The sequence below is a fragment of the Triticum urartu genome, chromosome 3A (assembly GCF_056163025.1).
Source record: "Triticum urartu cultivar PI428250 chromosome 3A, HENAU_Tu73, whole genome shotgun sequence".
NCBI lineage: Eukaryota > Viridiplantae > Streptophyta > Magnoliopsida > Poales > Poaceae > Triticum > Triticum urartu.
Window position 1 is genome coordinate 393,736,672 of NC_141875.1, and position 17,708 is coordinate 393,754,379.

At 50.4% G+C, this 17,708-nt stretch overlaps 1 protein-coding gene and 1 pseudogene across 1 annotated transcript; both read left to right on the forward strand.

Moving 5' to 3' along the window:
• The first annotated feature begins 4,562 nt into the window (after window positions 1–4,562).
• Window positions 4,563–5,817, forward strand: LOC147979816 (uncharacterized; annotated as a pseudogene).
• Window positions 5,818–7,655: 1,838 nt separating this feature from the next.
• LOC147979817 (uncharacterized) lies at window positions 7,656–9,982 on the forward strand. Its single transcript, XM_087515358.1, has 3 exons — window positions 7,656–8,492; window positions 8,796–9,698; window positions 9,860–9,982. The coding sequence occupies exons 1-3, from the start codon at window positions 7,656–7,658 to the stop codon at window positions 9,980–9,982; spliced, it is 1,863 nt and encodes a 620-aa protein (XP_087371484.1).
• Window positions 9,983–17,708: the final 7,726 nt, after the last annotated feature.

The following is a 17,708-nucleotide window of genomic DNA, read 5'->3' on the forward strand; positions in this document are numbered from 1 at the left end:
TACCTGACCAACTCTCTGGTTAGCTTCTTACCAAAATCGGTCCCACCGAGTTTGTGTAATCGGTCACACCGAGATTACGTTATGCCCTAACCCTAACCATATCGGTCCTACCGAGTTGCATCTCAGTCCCATCGAAAATCCTAACGGTCACTAGGTTTGCTAAATCAGTTCGACCGAGTTTTTCACTTCGGTCTCACCGAGATTGGTAAATTGTGTGTAACGGTTAGTTTTTGTGTGGAGGCTATATATACCCCTCCACCCACTCTTCATTCGAAGGGAGAGCCATCAGAACATACCTACACTTCCAATACACATTTTCTGAGAGAGAACCACCTACTCATGTGTTGAGGCCAAGATATTCCATTCCTACCATATGAATCTTGATCTCTAGCCTTCCCCAAGTTGCTTTCCACTCAAATATTCTTTACACCAAATCCATATCATGTGAGAGAGAGTTGAGTGTTGGGGAGACTATCATTTGAAGCACAAGAGCAAGGAGTTCATCATCAACACACCATTTGTTACTTCTTGGAGAGTGGTGTCTCCTAGATTGGCTAGGTGTCACTTGGGAGCCTCTGACTAAGATTGTGGAGTTGAACCAAGGAGTTTTTAAGGGCAAGGAGATCGCCTACTTCATGAAGATCTACCGCTAGTGAGGGAAGTCCTTCGTGGGTGATGGCCATGATGGGATAGACAAGGTTGCTTCTTCGCGGACCCTTCGTTGGTGGAGCCCTCCGTGGACTCGCCCAACCGTTACCCTCCGTGGTTTGAAGTCTCCATCAATGTGGATGTACGATAGCACCACCTATCGGAACCACGACAAAAACATCCGTGTCTCCAATTGCGTTTGAATTCTCCAAACCCTTCCCTCTACATTCTTGCAAGTTGCATGCTTTACTTTCCGCTGCTCATAGACTCTTTGCATGCTTGCTTGAATTGTGTTAAGATTGCTTGACTTGTGCTAAGATAGCTAAAATCTTCCAAAGACTAAAATTGGGAAAAGGATAGATTTTTATTTGGTCAAGTAGTCTAATCACCCCCTCTAGACATACTTTCGATCCTACAGGTTCCTTAATGATAGCAAAAAGATTGGGATGAATACTTATAGATTTAAGATCCGCAGTTCCCTTACTAGATGATTCACCCTTATTTTTAGGAACATACATAAGCTTGGCAATTTTAGTAGGAGGACTTGGAGTATTCTTTATGGAAGAAAAAGTGGTTCCCAAGTTCGTAATGATACCCTCAAGTTTATCGATTCTAGTAGAATCTAAGTTTATTTTCTCATTAACTATGGGTTCCTTTTCCTTAATATTTTTCAAAGTCATTCCTACCTTAGATCTATATTGGGTAATTTGATTTTGGATATTTTTATCTAGATTTTCAATTAATTCAATAGTAGCAACTTTATTTTCAATAATTTCAAGTCTTTGCATGACATGCTCCAAAGTTAACATAGTTCCATTAACCAAAAGAGGTGGTGAGCCAAATAAATCTAACATAGCATTATAAGAATCAAAAGTATGGCTACCCAAGAAGTTCCCTCTGGTAATGGTATCAAGGATATATCTATACCAAGGATTAGCACCTACATAAAAATTGCGGAGAAGAACTGAAGTAGATTGCTTCCTGGTAGATCTATTTTGAGCATTGCAAATTCTACACCAAGCATCTTTTAGATTTTCTCCCTCCCTTTGTTTAAAATTTAGAACTTCATTCTCGGGAGACAACGGAGAAGATATGGGACTAGCCATGACGACAAGCAAACAAACTAACACACGAGCAAACAAACTGGCAGAAGAGGCAAATATAGTGAGAGAGAGAGGGAGGATAGAGAGAGGCAGAGGGGGAATAAAACGACAAGGGCGAAGTGGGGGAGAGGAAAACGAGAGGCAAATGGCAAAAATTGTAATGCGGGAGATAGGGATTGTGATGGGTACTTGGTATGTTGACTTTTGCGCAGACTCCCCGGCAACGGCGCCAGAAATTCTTCTTGCTACCTCTTGAGGACTGCGTTGGATTTCCCCGAAGAGGAAGGGATGATGCAGCAAAGTAGCATAAGTATTTCCCTCAATTTTTGAGAACCAAAGTATCAACCTAGTAGGAGGCTACGCTCGAGTCCCTCGTACCTACACAAAAACAATAGCTCAATGCAACCAACGCGCTTAGCGGTTGTCAGTCCCTTCACGGTCACTTACGAAAGTGAGATCTGATAGAGATGATAAATAATATTTTTGGTGTTTTTGGTATAGAGATGCAAAGTAAAAAGTAAAAGCAAAGTAAAAGGAAAGCAATAATAAAGTGATGGAGATTGATATGATGAGAAAGAGACCCGAGGGCCATAGGTTTCACTAGTGGCTTCTCTCAAGAGCATAAGTATTCTACGGTGGGTGAACAAATTACTGTTGAGCAATTGACATAATTGAGCATAGTTATGAGAATATCTAGGTATGATCATGTATATAGGCATCACGTCCGAGACAAGTAGACTGAAGCAATTCTGCATCTACTACTATTACTCCACTCGTCGACCGTTATCTAGCATGCATCTAGAGTATTAAGTTAAAAACAGAGTAACGCCTTAAGCAAGATGACATGATGTAGAGGGATAGTTTCATGCAATATGATAAAAAACCATCTTGTTATCCTTGATGGCAACAATACAATACGTGCCTTGCTGCCCCTTCTGTCACTGGGAAAGGACACCGCAAGATTGAACCCAAAGCTAAGCACTTCTCCCTTGGCAAGAAAAACCAATATAGTAGGCCAAACCAAACTGATAATTCAAAGAGACTTGCAAAGATAACCAATCATACATAAAAGAATTCAGAGAAGATTCAAATATTATTCATAGATAGACTGGATCATAAACCCACAATTCATCGGTCTCAACAAACACACTGCAAAAAGAAGATTACATCTAATAGATCTCCACGAGAGAGGGGGAGAACATTGTATTGAGATCCAAAAAGAGAGAAGAAGCCATCTAGCTACTAGCTATGGACCCGTAGGTCTGAAGTAAACTACTCACACTTCATCGGAGGGGCTTGGATGATGATGTAGAAGCCCTCTGTGATCGATGCCCCCTCCGGCGGAGCTCCGGAACAGGCCCCAAGATGGGATCTCGTGGATACAGAAAGTTGCGGCGGTGGAATTAGGTTTTTGGCTCCGTCCCCGATCGTTTGGGGGTATGTGGATATATATAGGAGGAAGAAGTACGTCGATGGAGCTTCGAGGGGCCCATGAGGCAGGGGGGCCTGCCTTAGGGGGGGCGCGCTCTCCACCCTCATGACCACCTCATGGCTGTCTTGACGGAGGGTCCAAGTCTCCTGGATCTTATCTGATGAGAAAATCAAGTTTCCGAAGGTTTCATTCCGTTTGGACTCCGTTTGATATTCCTTTTCTTCGAAACCCTAAAACAGGCAAAAACAGCAATTCTAGGCTGGGCCTCCGGTTAATAGGCTAGTCCCAAAAATAATATAAAAGTGGAAAATAAAGCCCAATAATGTCTAAAATAGTAGATAATATAGCATGGAGCAATCAAAAATTATAGATACGTTGGAGACGTATCAGTCGCCCGGCTGCGGGCCCCCTGTTGGGCCAGGCAATGGGCCTGGGCCGATCTTGATGCATTCAGGCCCAGCCTAGTTTTCGGACCTGGTGGGTCGGCCTGCCCTGCCATCCGACCTATTTGGCCTCCGGCGGGCTTCCCTCACCCCCTCACTCAATCGTCCCGTGCCCTAACCCACGCGCACCCGTCTCCTGCCGCCAGCACCCCGCACCCTCCCCCGTCGCCGCCGAATTCGCCGCCGGCCGCCATGCCCCGCAATTGGAACGACGCAGAGCCGCGTCACAAACGTCGCGCCGCCGATCGCTGACATGACGCCCCCCTTGCGGTGGAGCGGCACGACCCCAGCCGCCCGTCCCCCAACTCGCTCCGCCATGAGGCCGATCTCCGCCGACACATGTCTTCCCGCGGCGACCGCCGGTCTCATGCACATGACGTCCACCGCTCCCCTCCCCGCCGATCTCCACCCCGAGCTGACCGTCGTGGTTGTTCTCGCTCCCGCTCGCCTCCCCCGGTCGCGGACCGGCGCGAGTCGCGGCGCAGGTCGCCTTCCCCGACGCGCCGGCGGGAGGCCAGCCGCTCCCTGGCTCGCGGCGGCAGGCCTCGCTCCCCCGCCCGTTCCCAAGGCCAGCAAGCCCCCCTCCCACAGCTGCCTCAGTTTGCTGGTACCAGCCACCTCGGGAGGAGCCGAACTTCCCCCCGGCCGGCAATGGTGCGGGCCGGGGCCGCCCCGGTGGCAAGCACAAGAAGAAGCGCGGCCTTGGGCGCGCCAATGCCGCCGCCCCGGGCAATGGCTCCACCCGTGACCTAGCTGCCTCGACTGCGACCACTCTCCTCCCCGACAATTGCTCCTCCAACCTCGTGAAGTGCTTCAAATGCGGCCTCTCCAACCATTCCCAGGTGGCATGTATGCGCCCTCAGTGTTGCTACCTCTACTCGGACCCCGGACCACCCCGCCTTCCTTCGCCCCGACCGTCCGGTGGCGGAGGAGTTGATGATGTATGGGCACGGGATTGAGGGCCTCGGCTACTTCCACATCGAGGTGCCCGACATCCCCGTTCCCTCACCATCGCTCCTGGGCATTGTCACCATGAAGGATGGGGTGGCCTCACTGGAGATGATTGAGGCCAAGCTCAACCACCTCTACCATTGCACCTGAGATTGGCAGGTCACCATGCTGGCTGGAGGCCAGTTCTCGATCGTCTTCCCGAACATGGTCAGCCACGGATACGGCACCCGCAGCGGAGACATCACCCTGGCCCTCAATAAGCTAGTGGTGGACATCTCTGTGCCGGTGCGGGACCCCCTGGCGGTCGCGGTCCTAGACACGGCCTGGATCCTCATTGGTGGCCTTCCGGACATCGCCCGCTCCAAGCAGGTCATTCGGAACATGTCTCGCATCCTCGGCAAGGTGGTGGTGGTCGACGAGCTTCCCTTCGCAAGGAGGAGGAGGTCCGGGTCAAGGTCAAATCCCTCGACTCTTCCAGACTCCGTGCCACGATCCGAGTGTTCTTCAACGACCAGGGCTTCGACCTCCGCATCTCCCCTGAGCCTCCCAACCACATTGGCCGCCCCCGCATCGATGACATCTTCTTGGGGGGCGGCACAGATGGGGGAGGTGCCGGCGACCACTGCAGCGACCGAGACCCCCGTCACGGCCACCCCTCTAGCTCAGATGAGGACGAGGATGATGACTTCGAGGACAGCCCCCCCCCCCCATGACCAACCTCTTGCGCCAGCCGCGAGGGTGGTGTTGGGGCGGGCCGTACCCACGTTGCGGCTCCACCGTCCCCCGATGACGGCCTCGATGCCTCAGATGCTAGCCCTCAGGTCTTCCCGGCTTCTTCGCCCCGCTCCCCGACGTCTCCTCCCTTGGCATCTTCGCCTCCTCCCCCGCCCGGGCCGTCCCGGCGCTGCTCACTCCGCCCTCTCCTGCTGCTGCCAATCTCCATATGGAGCCGTTGGGGCGACGGACTCGGCCCCGGTCTCGCCCCATTCGGTGCTCCCGGAGATGGAGGCCGGTCCGGCTGCGGGGTCGGTCATTCCGCCTCCGATGGATGACGTGACTACGGACCCGCCGTCTTCCTCTGGCGCTCCCTGCGTGATGATTCCTGCTCCTTCCCTGGCGCCTCCGTGCTCCTCTTCCGAGGGACTGGCGGTGGTGGTGACCACCCCGGTGGCCGGTCCTCTGCCTCCCCCTCGGACTGTGGCCTACTCCAGGAGGGTTCGATCGACCTCAACCCCGGTGACCTCATCGCGCCGCAGTGCTCGGATTGAGGCGCCAGACTGGTGGGTAGCCCGGCTCTACCTATCCCCGAGCAGGCCGCCGCCCGGAACCTCGAGCCAGGTACCACGACCATCCCGGCCACCTCTCCTACTTGCTCCTTTTCTGCTTTGGAGTCGGCTCCGCTTGGCCACCTTGCTAAGATGGCAGCGGACTCGACCATAGTGTTCAGGGGGGAGGTTGCCCCCCTCACCCCCGCTAGTTCAGATCGAAGCCATCCGTGCACGGGAAATCCTTGATGGTCGGCTTGCCGAGGCCCATGCACGCCTCCATCCCTCCTCGGGAGCTCCGTCCGAGGCTGCCCCGAGCGCCCCTCCTCGCGTGGCGGCCGCTTCGGCTGAGATCTGGGGCCGCATCCGCTCCCGTACCGCAGCCCTCCGTGCCTAGAGCGCCTCATGTGTCTTGGGGTCAAGCAGCCCCCCGATGGATGCGTGATGCAAGCCCTATTCTGGAACATCCACGGTTTCGGCCAAGATGGTCGTCGCCGCCAACTCATAGAATACATGCGAACCGAGCGAATCGACATTGTGGCCATTCAAGAAACGATGCATACGGAATTCTCCCTGTCGGAACTTGAACATCTGAGCTCTAACTTGTTCGTCTGGCACTAGCTCCCTTCTAGTGGGAGTACGGGCCACTCGGGTGGCATCTTCCTAGGAGTCAAGGATGCCACCCTTGAGGTGGGGAGCATGGACCAAGGCGAGTTCTTTGTTAGCATGGAGGTCTTCGAGCGGGCCCTAAACTTCCAATGGGAGATCATTGCGTTTTATGGTCTGGCCGATCACCGCCGGTCTGAGTCCTTCCTTGCTGAGCTCCGGAGGAAGGTAGCATCGGCCCAGCTACCGGTGGTAGTGGGCGGCGATTTCAACCTCATCCGGACAGAAGAAGACAAGAGCAATAATTTAGTGAACTTTCCTCGGATGCAAATGTTCAATGATTGCATCGCTGATATGGGGCTGCGTGAGCTCGATCAAGTCAGGGCCAAGTTCACTTGGACTAACCACCAAGTTGATCCGACTCGCTCAGTCCTTGATCGAGTCTTCGCCTCCCCTAAGTGGGACATTCGGTGTCCCCTAGCCTCGCTTCGGGCGATTACGCGGATTGGCTCTGACCATGTTCCCCTACTCCTCTCTTCGGAGAATGAGCGCCCACCCCTCCCTCCGCGCTTCCGCTTCGAAACCTTCTGGTTGCGTCAGCCTGGATTTACCGTAGTGGTGGCTGCCAGGTGGCACGAGGCGAGGGATGCCCCCACCGGGCCCTGTCAGCCATTGATTCCTGGCATTTCTGCGCCAAGCGATCACGACAATTCATGAAAGGGTGGGGTGCAAACGTGGGCCGGCACATCCGTGAGCGGAAGAAAGCCCTCCTTCAGGGCATCCAGGCCCTCGATCTGCGGGCTGACACCGCTGGCCTCTCGGCAGGCGAATGGATGCTTAGATACTACTTGGAAGATTAGCTCACGGTCATCTACACTGACGAGGAGGCATACTAGCGCTTGCGGGGTACGCAGAATTGGTCCTCAAGGGGGACGCTAATACTGCCTACTCCCAGGCTATTGCTAACGGCCGTAGACGCCATAACTCCATCCCCCTCCCGTGGGACGAACCGACCCTCCTACAGCGGCTGGAGGACATCCGGGCACATGTCGACGGCTTCTAAAGAGACCTATTCTCTGCCTCCCCTCGGGGAGGTCTTGCACTAGCGCAAGACATTTGGCCTGCTCACTGTTGTGTCTCGCCTGCGGATAACGCGGCCCTCATGGCGCCGTTCTCTGAGGAGGAAGTGTAGGAGGCAATTAAGGGCATGAACCCTTCCTCGGCTCCCGGCCCGGATGGCCTCCCAGTGAAGTTCTTCCAGACCTTCTGGGAGGTGATAAAACTTGAGGTGATGGCCCTATTTGACGATTTCCTTGTTGGGTCCATTGACCTCGCCCGGCTAAACTATGGGGTAATCACTCTCATCCCTAAAGTGACGGGAGCCTCGGACATCCGACAATTTCGACCAATTACGGTGATTAATGTCATCTTCCGCATCCTCGCGAAGGGGTACTCCATTAGGGTGGCCCCTATTGCCGACCGGATCACTCACCCTGACCAGTCGGCTTTCATCCAGGGCCGATATATCATTGATGGAGTCTTGGTGTTCCACGAAGCTCTCCATGAGGTGCACGCCAAGCACCTCAAGGCAGTCTTCCTGAAACTGGATTTCCACAAGGCCTATGACACGGTCAGCTGGGCCTTCCTTCGGGAATGTCTACTCCGTAAGGGCTTCGACGATAGGTGGGTGACCAGAGTGATGCAGATGGTTTCCTCGGGCCGCACCGCGGTGAACATTAATGGGGAGATTGGCCCATTCTTCCCCACGTTTTTTGGGGTGCGCCTGGGCGACCCCTTCTCCCCATTCTTGTTTAACATGGTTGTCGATACGCTGGCGGCCATCCTGGATAAGGCCAAGGCGGCGGGTCACATTAAGGGGATAGTTCCGCATCTAGTTGGAGGCAACGGGATCTCCCTTCTCCAATATGCGGACGACACCATTATCATGGTGGAGGGGTTGGAGAGTGATATTTCAAACCTCAAGTTCCTCTTATTGTGCTTCCAGCAGATGTACGGCCTTCGGATCAACTTCGACAAGAGTGAGGTAATGGTCTTGGGTTACGCCCAAGACGAGAGACGGAGCATAGCGGATCGGCTTAACTCCCAGCTCGGGTGTTTCCCCACGACATATCTGGGGATACCCATTAGTGACTCCAGGCTTACGGTGGCCGAGCTGCGCCCCATAGTGGGGAAGCTCTAGCACCGTATCGAGCCCTGGCAGGGTTGGTGGCTCTCGAAAGCGGCCCGTACGGTGCTCATTAACTCGTCCCTCTCCAGCCTCCTATTATTCATCATGAGCTTCTACAACCTTTCGGAGACCTTACATCATGAGATTGCCACCATTCAGGGGCGTTTCTTCTGGGCTGGTGAGGGTCATAAGCAGAAGTACCACATGGTCAGGTGGTCTGAGATCTGCAAACCTCGCGACCAGGGTGGACTCGGGATCATGTCCTCCAAACGCATGAACATTGCCCTTCTGACTCGGTGGCTCTGGCGGATAGCCAACAGATATGGTGGCATGTGGCTTCGCATCATTCAGCAGAAATACCTCCACGGCCAGCCTCTCGCCTTCTGCCAGCGATCTGGGGGCTCCCAGTTCTGGCTATCCATCATCCAGCTCCTCCTTGTCCTCTGGATCGGGACCTCGATTGAGATTGGTTCCGGCAACGCCACACTGTTCTGGTTCGATCGCTGGACTGGTGACACGCCCCTTGCGGCCCGCTTTCTAGACCTGTTCTCCATCACGGTTGCCCCGCAGATCTCCGTGGCGACCGCCCTTATTGACTTAGGGCAGATTGCGTTCCGGAGACCTTTTGGCCCAGCTGAGAATGCGGGCTGGCAGGAGTTGCTTGACTGTATTGCACTCCATGAGCTTGATCTCACGACAGACGATGACCGTGCCATATGGCGCCTAGAGCCTTCTAGTCAATTCTCCACCAAATCGCTCTACCTGGCCATCGCCCCCTCACTTGGCCATGAGGCGCTCCCCTCCATTTGGGAGATTCGCCTTCCCCTGAAAATTAGGAACTTCTTGTGGCAATGGATTCGCGGCTGCCTTCCATCTGACGTAGAGGTTTTGAAGCGCAATGGCCCTAGTGATGGGCGTTGCCCGCTCTGTGGGCCGGAAGAAGATTCTAACCATATCTTCTTCACCTGCGTGTCTGCGCAGTTCCTTTGGAGCTGTTTCCGCGAGATTGTGGGTGGAAGCTGGGACCGTAACAACTTCCCCGCTCTCTTTGCTAAACTCCAGGCAACCCCCCCCCCCCCCCCCCCGTGTTGTGCCACATTAGGTGGCTGACCATTGGGTTCCTTGCCTGGACGCTGTGGACTGTTAGGAATAAACTTGTGATTCTGCATATTCCTCTTCGCCGTGCTATTGACGCTTTGTTAAAATGGTCTGGTTACTTGCAGCTTTGGCAGCCTCTTAGCCGTCCCAGGGAGAGAGACGCCATCACCTCCATCATCACCCAGCTTCGCGCGATGGCTCTCCGGTTGGCTCCACCGCTTCCCCCGCCACCACCAGAACCAGATTAGTTTGTCGTCTTCTCGCCGCTGCCACCGCCATCTAGGGGTGTTTCGTTGTGAGTCTGTGTTGGGCTTGTTGTGTTGTGCCCACAACGGAACTTGGGTCTGTTTGTGTTGGTTTGTGTGTGAGTATTGGACCTTGTCTGCAGTGGTGTTGTGTTGGTTTGTTGTATGTTATGTTGTTACCTGTTACTTTGTGCTTGGTGGTTGCTTTATTTATAAAGCGGGGAGAAAGTCTTTTTTGGTAATGCATGTATGTTCCTATAGCTTTGAGAAAGCAGTGTACATAACGTATACGTATGTAATGGATTAGACAGATAGTTTGGGCCTAAAGAGCAAAAATGGTACACACAGAGACCTTTTACGGAGTGTTATAAGTCCTCCCTTAAATCCTCTCCACCCCATTAATTTCACCCGGGTGGGGTCACTCACCCCCCCTATGCAACGAAAACATGCCAATTGAGCACCATCGCGTAAACCTTAAGTAATTTGCCCGTTGATGTAGCATTTCTCGCCTAAAAGGGATATAAAATAGTTTAGCAGAATGAAGCATGTGGGTAGCGCTTTTCTTGTGTGAGCAGATGTCTCGGGATTGAAACCCGGTTACAATTAATTTCTCTTGGTTGCTACTCAGATGGATCCACATGATGACAGAGAAGAGAATGTGGACTTGCTGGCGTGCCATGCAACGACAAGTGACGGAAATGTACTCAAATGTTATCGAAACTCAAGTTATATGATTGATTTGTGTCATTTTCCAAGTTGTTGTATGAGTTTGTACCCACCATGAAAGTTTGTCTACCATAGATGTAATTAACTCTACAACAAATGTCGAGATATGATGAGCGAAATTTATTTGATTTTTTTATCCTTTCGTAATCCTTATAGCGGAGTTATTCCCATATTGACAGTATTACTTATATAATCCTAGTATCCAAGGAATTTAATACCTTCCCAAGAGTATGGAGATAAAACAATAGTAGATTATCAAGCTTTTTATATATGGTAATATTACTTTTAATGTACACAAAGAGGTGCATAAAATCCATATACTAATCAAGTGACTTTTCGCTTAAGATTATCATTCCTCACCATCCTCCACTCTACGCAATGATCGTGAATCTTATTGGCTACCGCGGTAGTAAGTAGAGAGAGTGTAGAGAGCAGAGGATCGCGAAGTTAACACCTTTCCTCAGCTTGGGAGAGACGCCGTATTAAAGAGCCAGCCACCAGGTGAGGACGTTGCTAGTAGTGTCAGGCGTCTAATTCGGCAGGCGGATCCATCTCAGGACATGAGCCTATACCTCATCCGCAAATACACAACACACCAACAAGTTCTTGATCATTTCCATGCCCTGGCAACAAAGCATGCAAAAGGCTTGGTGAGGAAGGGCATGCTTGGCAAGGCGATCGGATGACCACACATGGTTGCGGAGAACAAGACAAGCGGACGATCCATTGCTTCCAAATGTGGAGATCTCAACTCCAATCGATGTGACCAACGAAAGACATTTCATACACCAATCTGGTAGAATGCAACCCAGATGGCGTCCACTTCCACGTACAATTGTTCGTGCTAGGAAGTAGGGGGTAACAAGAGCAATAGTCAATGAGTTTGAGTATAACTACATTCGACAAACGTCCCCGTAGGTCATCCATCTAGGAGGTTGTACAAGAGCTTGTACAATATTATTAGTTCTATGGTCTAATAACAAGAGGTCGTAATATCTTAATTGTAGTTGCTCATACATATCTTATTTATTTTCATATATCTATAAATCTCTACAAGGGATTGCTGCTAGTTTGCTTTGATATAGGTTTATGGGTTTTTTACACATGGCCGAGCTTAGCCTTGGCTACAATACAATGTTCCGGCCTTAGGATTGGGCCTAGGCTTGACAGTTGAAATTCGGGCTTGTAAATTTACAAGAGTATGCATAGGTTTACTACATCCTAGGGCTCTTTACTTGTTTGTATTAGTTGGGGTGCTTTTTTACAAAATGAGGAGAAATGCCTTTTGGACTCTACATCAATTGACGCACATTACCTTCTCTTGTTGCAACGTTCCAACACCCAACTTGTTAGTCATGGCGCATGCGTGGAACAAGGTATATGATGCTAGAAACAGTTGTGTGTTCCTATTTACGATTGTGATTTGTTGTTAATGTTAAATTTCTTTGAATATGCATGTTAAAATGTTTCATTGAGATAAGATGATGAAGTCCAAGTTTTGACTAATTTCGAACAAGTAATATAAACGTTGATCCACAAATTCAAGTGGTGGTTGCAGATATATTCAAGATTTTAAGCAAAATCTGATGTGTTTCTGGATTGTTGCTGTTATATTTATTTGCAAGGTGTGACTCAAACATCAACATATACCACACGAAGGCCTCAATGACATTGTCGGGCCTGCCCATGGCGACATTTATATACTTTTTGGTTGTCACCACTTGGAGCCCATTTTTCAAAGGCTGGATTTAGGATACCGAGTAGTTTGCGGATTATAGAGCATGGGAGCGAGGGATCTCTCTGTACCGCACCGAAACACCCACGATGCAGCTATATCTCCCACATGTCGGGGCATGACTTAGAGGCATAACCGCATGGTAGGCATGTCGCAAGAGGGGTAATCTTTACACATCCCATGTACTGAATAACAAAGGGATAAAGAGTCAGCTTACAATCGCCACTTCACACAATACATAATATAACATACATCATCCAGAATACAATCAAGGTCCGACTACGGTACCCAAAATAAAGAAATACAACCCCAAATGCTAGATCCCCGATCGTCCCAACTGGGCTCCACTACTGATCAACCGGAAAGACACAAAACAACGGACAAGATCTTCATCGAGCTCCCATTTGAGCTGGGTTGCGTCACCTGCACTGGTATCATCGGCACCTGCAACTGTTTGGAAGTATTTGTGAGTCACGAGGACTCGGCAATCTCACACCCGCGAGATCAAGACTATTTAAGCTTATGGTAGGAAAAAGGTAGTGAGGTGGAGCTGCAGCAAGCACTAGCATATATGGTGGCTAACATACGCAAATAAGAGCGAGGAGAGAAACAATGCACGGTCGTGAACTAGAAGTGATCAAGAAGTGATCCTGAATCTACTTACGTTCAAACATAACACAAGAACCGTGTTCTCTTCCCGGACTCCGCCGAAAAGAGACCATCACCGCTACACACGCGGTTGATTCATTTTAAATTGAGTTAAGTGTCAGGTTTTCTACAACCGGATATTAACAAATTCCCATCTGACCATAACCACGGGCACGGCTTTCGAAAGTTCAAAACCCTGCAGGGGTGTCCCAACTTAGCCCATCACAAGCTCTCACGGTTAACGAAGGATATTCCTTCTCCCAGGAAGACCCGATCAGACTCGGAATCCCGGTTACAAGACATTTCGACAATGGTAAAACAAGACCAGCAAAGCCGCCCGGATGTGCCGACAAATCCCGAAAGGAGCTGCACATATCTCGTTATCAGGGCACACCGGATGAGTCAGACGTCGGGTTGGCATAGACCCTGGTTGCCCAGGGGGCGCCGGACATCACTCAGGTTGGACCAACACTTAGAGAAGCACTGACCCAGGGGGGGTTAAAATAAAGATGACCCTCGGGCTCCGGAAACGCAAGGGCAAAAGGCTAGGTGAGGCAAAAGTAAAACCAAGCTTGGGCCTTGCTGGAGGAGTTTTATTCAAAGCGAACTGTCAGGGGGTTCCCATAACACCCAACCGCGTAAGGAATGCAAAATCAAGGAACATAACACCGGTATGACGGAAACTAGGGCGGCAAGAGTGGAACAAAAAACCAGGCATAAGACCGAGCCTTCCACCCTTTACCAAGTATATAGGTGCATTAAAGTAAATAAGATATAATGATGATATCCCAACAAATCCATGTTCCAAACATGGAACAAACTTCATCTCCACCTGCAACTAGCAACGCTATAAGAGGGGCTGAGCAAAGCGGTAAAATAGCGAAACAAAGGTTTGCTAGGAAAGGCGGGTTAGAGGCTTGACATGGCAATCTAGGAGGCATGATATAGAAAGTGGTAGGAATCGCGACATAGCAATAGAGCGAGCAACTAGCAAGCAAAGATAGAAGTGATTTTGAGGGTATGCTCATCTTGCTTGAGATCCCGCAAGGAAGAAGAACGAGTCCATGAAGAAGACAAGCGGATGTAGTCGAACGGATCCTCACTAACGCGACGTTATCGGAACTAACCCGAAGAAGCAATACTGGAAAGAAGCAAACAACATGGTAAACAACCATCACATAAACATGGCATGATGCACAACCAAGTATGATGCATGTCCGGTTTAATGAGGCATGGCATGGCAAAGTGCACAAACAATACTACAAGTTAAGTGGGGCTCAATATGCAATGAGTTGCATATTGACAAAACACCACATCAATTATTTAGTTCACTCCCGATTATGCACCCAACAAAATTAAATGTTCTTAACATGGCAAGAGGTGGAACATGAGTAGAATACACAGTTAGGCATTTTAAATGAGGCCGGAAACATCAAACAACAATTCCAGTAAATCCCCATATGCATTTAGCAATTTAATGCAAACAACAATTTTAAACATATTAAATGTTATTATCATGATGCGGATGACATGTGCAAGTTTTATGCAAGTTTTAATGAAAATGTTGACATGAGCATGATATGAAGCATTTCTCATCGTGGCGGAAAACGAAAGGGGTGCCACGGTAATGACAACGAAAATGGTGCCACGGCAACATTCCGGTTCCGGTAACTCGATTGAGATGCCGGTGCAAAAGGAAGTGTGACAGGAGCGTGACATGCAAGATGGTGGGGTGGTCCCGGTTGCCGGGTTCCCACGGGTGGATGGCATGGCAACGGGAGGACCATGCAAGCGACAATTTCAGACACGGTGCAAACGCGGGGTTCATCTCATACACCACAGGCAATCGTTCTCGAATGGTCGTCTCGGGGTTATACCTTCGAAGCGTATCGAGTTCGTCAAGGGAAGTAGACGGAAGTAGTTGTTCGCGGAAGTCGTGGGAGCCGTGGTACATGCTTGAGAAGCGGTAGAGGTACGGGTCTTCGACAACAGTCGTCGTACACGTTCCGAGGTCGTCGGTACAGGTTCTCGTGATCTCGACGACGGTAGTGGTACACGTTCGTTTTCAGAGAGGTACTTGATGAGTCCAACGTTTTCGGGACGACGGTAGTGGTACATGTCATAGGTAGTGGAACTTGACAGATCCGAGCTCTTCGAGGGTCGTGGTGGTACTCGTTCATGTTGTAGTCGAACATGTTCAAGAAGAAACTTATGCGGCGTCGTGGAACTTGGCACATCCAAAGGGTACTTGACGGGTCCGAGGTCTCCGACCGTAATGGAACTTGGCGAATCCCGAAACGTTCTTGACGATCCAAAATGGCACAAGTGAGATGCACATCCACGGAGTCTTCCGGCTTGGGCTACGGGTAGGATTTGAGGGTCTCGTTCAGGAGCACTTGTGCAGAGAAGTGCCCGCGACCTGGTGGTGCTCGCTGGAGTAGCGGTGGCGAGGAGAAGAACCTCGGGTGGCTGAAGGCGCCAGCGAGCGCAGGGCAATGCAGGGAGCAACGTCAGCTCTAGGTACTTGACGTGGCGATGAAGCCGTCAGCAAGGAGAAAGGAGCAGGGGCACGCCGGAGTAGCTGGTGGCGCCTGGTCACCGGCGAGGAGACGAGCGCGGGGTTAGGCGCTGCTGCGGGGGTACTCGGGACCTGACGACAGCATGGCACGGGTGCCGGGTCCGCCGGAGTTGGCCCCTCGGGTGGTGGCGCGGGGAGGACTCGGCCGCGAGTCGACGAGCTCGACCAGCGAGTTCGCGCGGCGGGGCGAAGCGGCGTCCGGGCGGCGAGGCAGGGCGCGGCGGCCATGGAGGTGGGGCGCGGCACAGTGGCAAGATGGCGTCGGCTGCAGGGCGCCAGCGGCGGGCCGGATCGAGGAGGAAGGAGGCGAGGGGATCGGGGCGAGGGGTGCAGCGCGAGGAGGGAGAGATGAGGAGCGAGCGTTGCGGGAGGGAGAGATGGGATCGAGGGAAGGGAGTGGCGGCGCAAGGGAGGAGAGCAGGAAAGAGATGGACCGGGAGAGAGTGGAGTCGGGCTAGGGTTACGCAGTGGGGCTGGCTGGGCCTTGGCCTTGGGCCGGCGCGAGAGGGAGGGAAGCCCAGGCTGCTGGGCTTGACAGCGAGGCCCAAGGGCACTACTGCTATCTCTCTCTCTCTCTGAAATATCTTATTTTTTAGCAGAGGAAAGAAAGAAAGAAAAGAGAGACATGAAAGATTAGGGAACGAACTTGGGCAACGGATAATTTTCTTGAGCTCGCAAAAATGTGCTTGTTCCGAGAAAATAGAAAAGGCCAAGATTGAGATATTTAAATTCAAACTCATTTGATTTAAATTCAAATGATTTGAATAGGAAGTGAGGGTTGGGAAGGTCCCAAAATGTTCGGATTTTTGGGGAAGCTCTGGAATATGATGGAAGAAAAATATGGCAAGGTTTGGGGAACAAACTTGAAATAGAAAAGGCCTGGGGAATATTTGCAAGTGTGTTAGAATATTTATTATAGCTCCCTAATAATATTGGGAGACTTTTATATGGTGTAAAGAGAAATCACCATGTGCATTTCCCTCGATTTAAATGGATCGAAGATCCATGCAATTTATTTGGTTGAGTTTTAAACCGGGTTGCATGATGACATGATGCAATGCACATGATGCAATAATGAATGCAACGAACCAAACAACTCACACGACGAAACCCGAAAATCAAGGAAGGCATCTGAAGCTCCGGTCTTGGGGCGTCACAACACTCCACCACTACGAGAGGATCTCGTCCCGAGATCTAGAATGGCACCAGAGAGAAGCAGGAGAGGAAGAGAAGAGGTAAAACTAAGTTGCTTCTTTGACAAACGAGAGAAACCAAAGAACCTTGAGAGGTTGAACAAATTGAAAAAAGAATACAACGAAGATGAACGAGGTTGAAAACACTCCGTTAGAAAGGAGGAACATTACGAGAACCTTGTGGGTTGAAAGACATAAGAAAAGGTTACAATGGACAAGAAGTAGATGCAAGCACTCCAATTGAAACAAGATGCAAGACTTTATAAGACGAAAAGAACTTGAGCAGATGACACAACACTCCGGTTAAAACAAGACAGAGAAGGCATAATAATGATATAATTTGGAGAGCACTTCGGTAGAAAAGAGAAGAAAACTTGATAAGATGAAAAGAAATTGAAGGGATGACACAACACTCCGGTTGAATGTATAAGCAAAGGAAAGAACATGATCTTTGACCAAACTAGATGATGGGTGAAAATAGCAACAACATCACAAAGCCTCCGGAAGAAATGGAAGAATGAATTAAAAGAACGGAGAAGAAAACAACATCTTCTACCTCAAATGAGCTTGAAAAAGCATCTTTAGGAGAAGGTTCGAACGGAGCTGTTGGAAAACCAACAACGAAAAGAGTAAGCTTGTTGTGGGCTTATGGAAAACATCTCGAAATCATGAGGTGAAATTCTGCCACTAAAGGAAACAATAGATTGGATTGATATGAACAAGGAGACGAGAAACTTATTTCACCAGGAGGATAAGTGAAGAACTTGGGTCCTTTATAAGCACCATGATAGCAACAATCCTTAGGGAAAGCTTTAGGTGAAATATAACCCAATATAACTCCAATGAAGA

Coding starts and splice junctions, on each gene's coding strand:
- LOC147979817 (XM_087515358.1), top strand. CDS start 7,656: ATGAACCCTTCCTCGGCTCCCGGCCCGGATGGCCTCCCAGTGAAGTTC. Junction 8,493..8,795: donor TCAACTTCGACAAGAGTGAG/GTAATGGTCTTG, acceptor GCCACCATTCAG/GGGCGTTTCTTCTGGGCTGG. Junction 9,699..9,859: donor CTCTCTTTGCTAAACTCCAG/GCAACCCCCCCC, acceptor GGTTACTTGCAG/CTTTGGCAGCCTCTTAGCCG.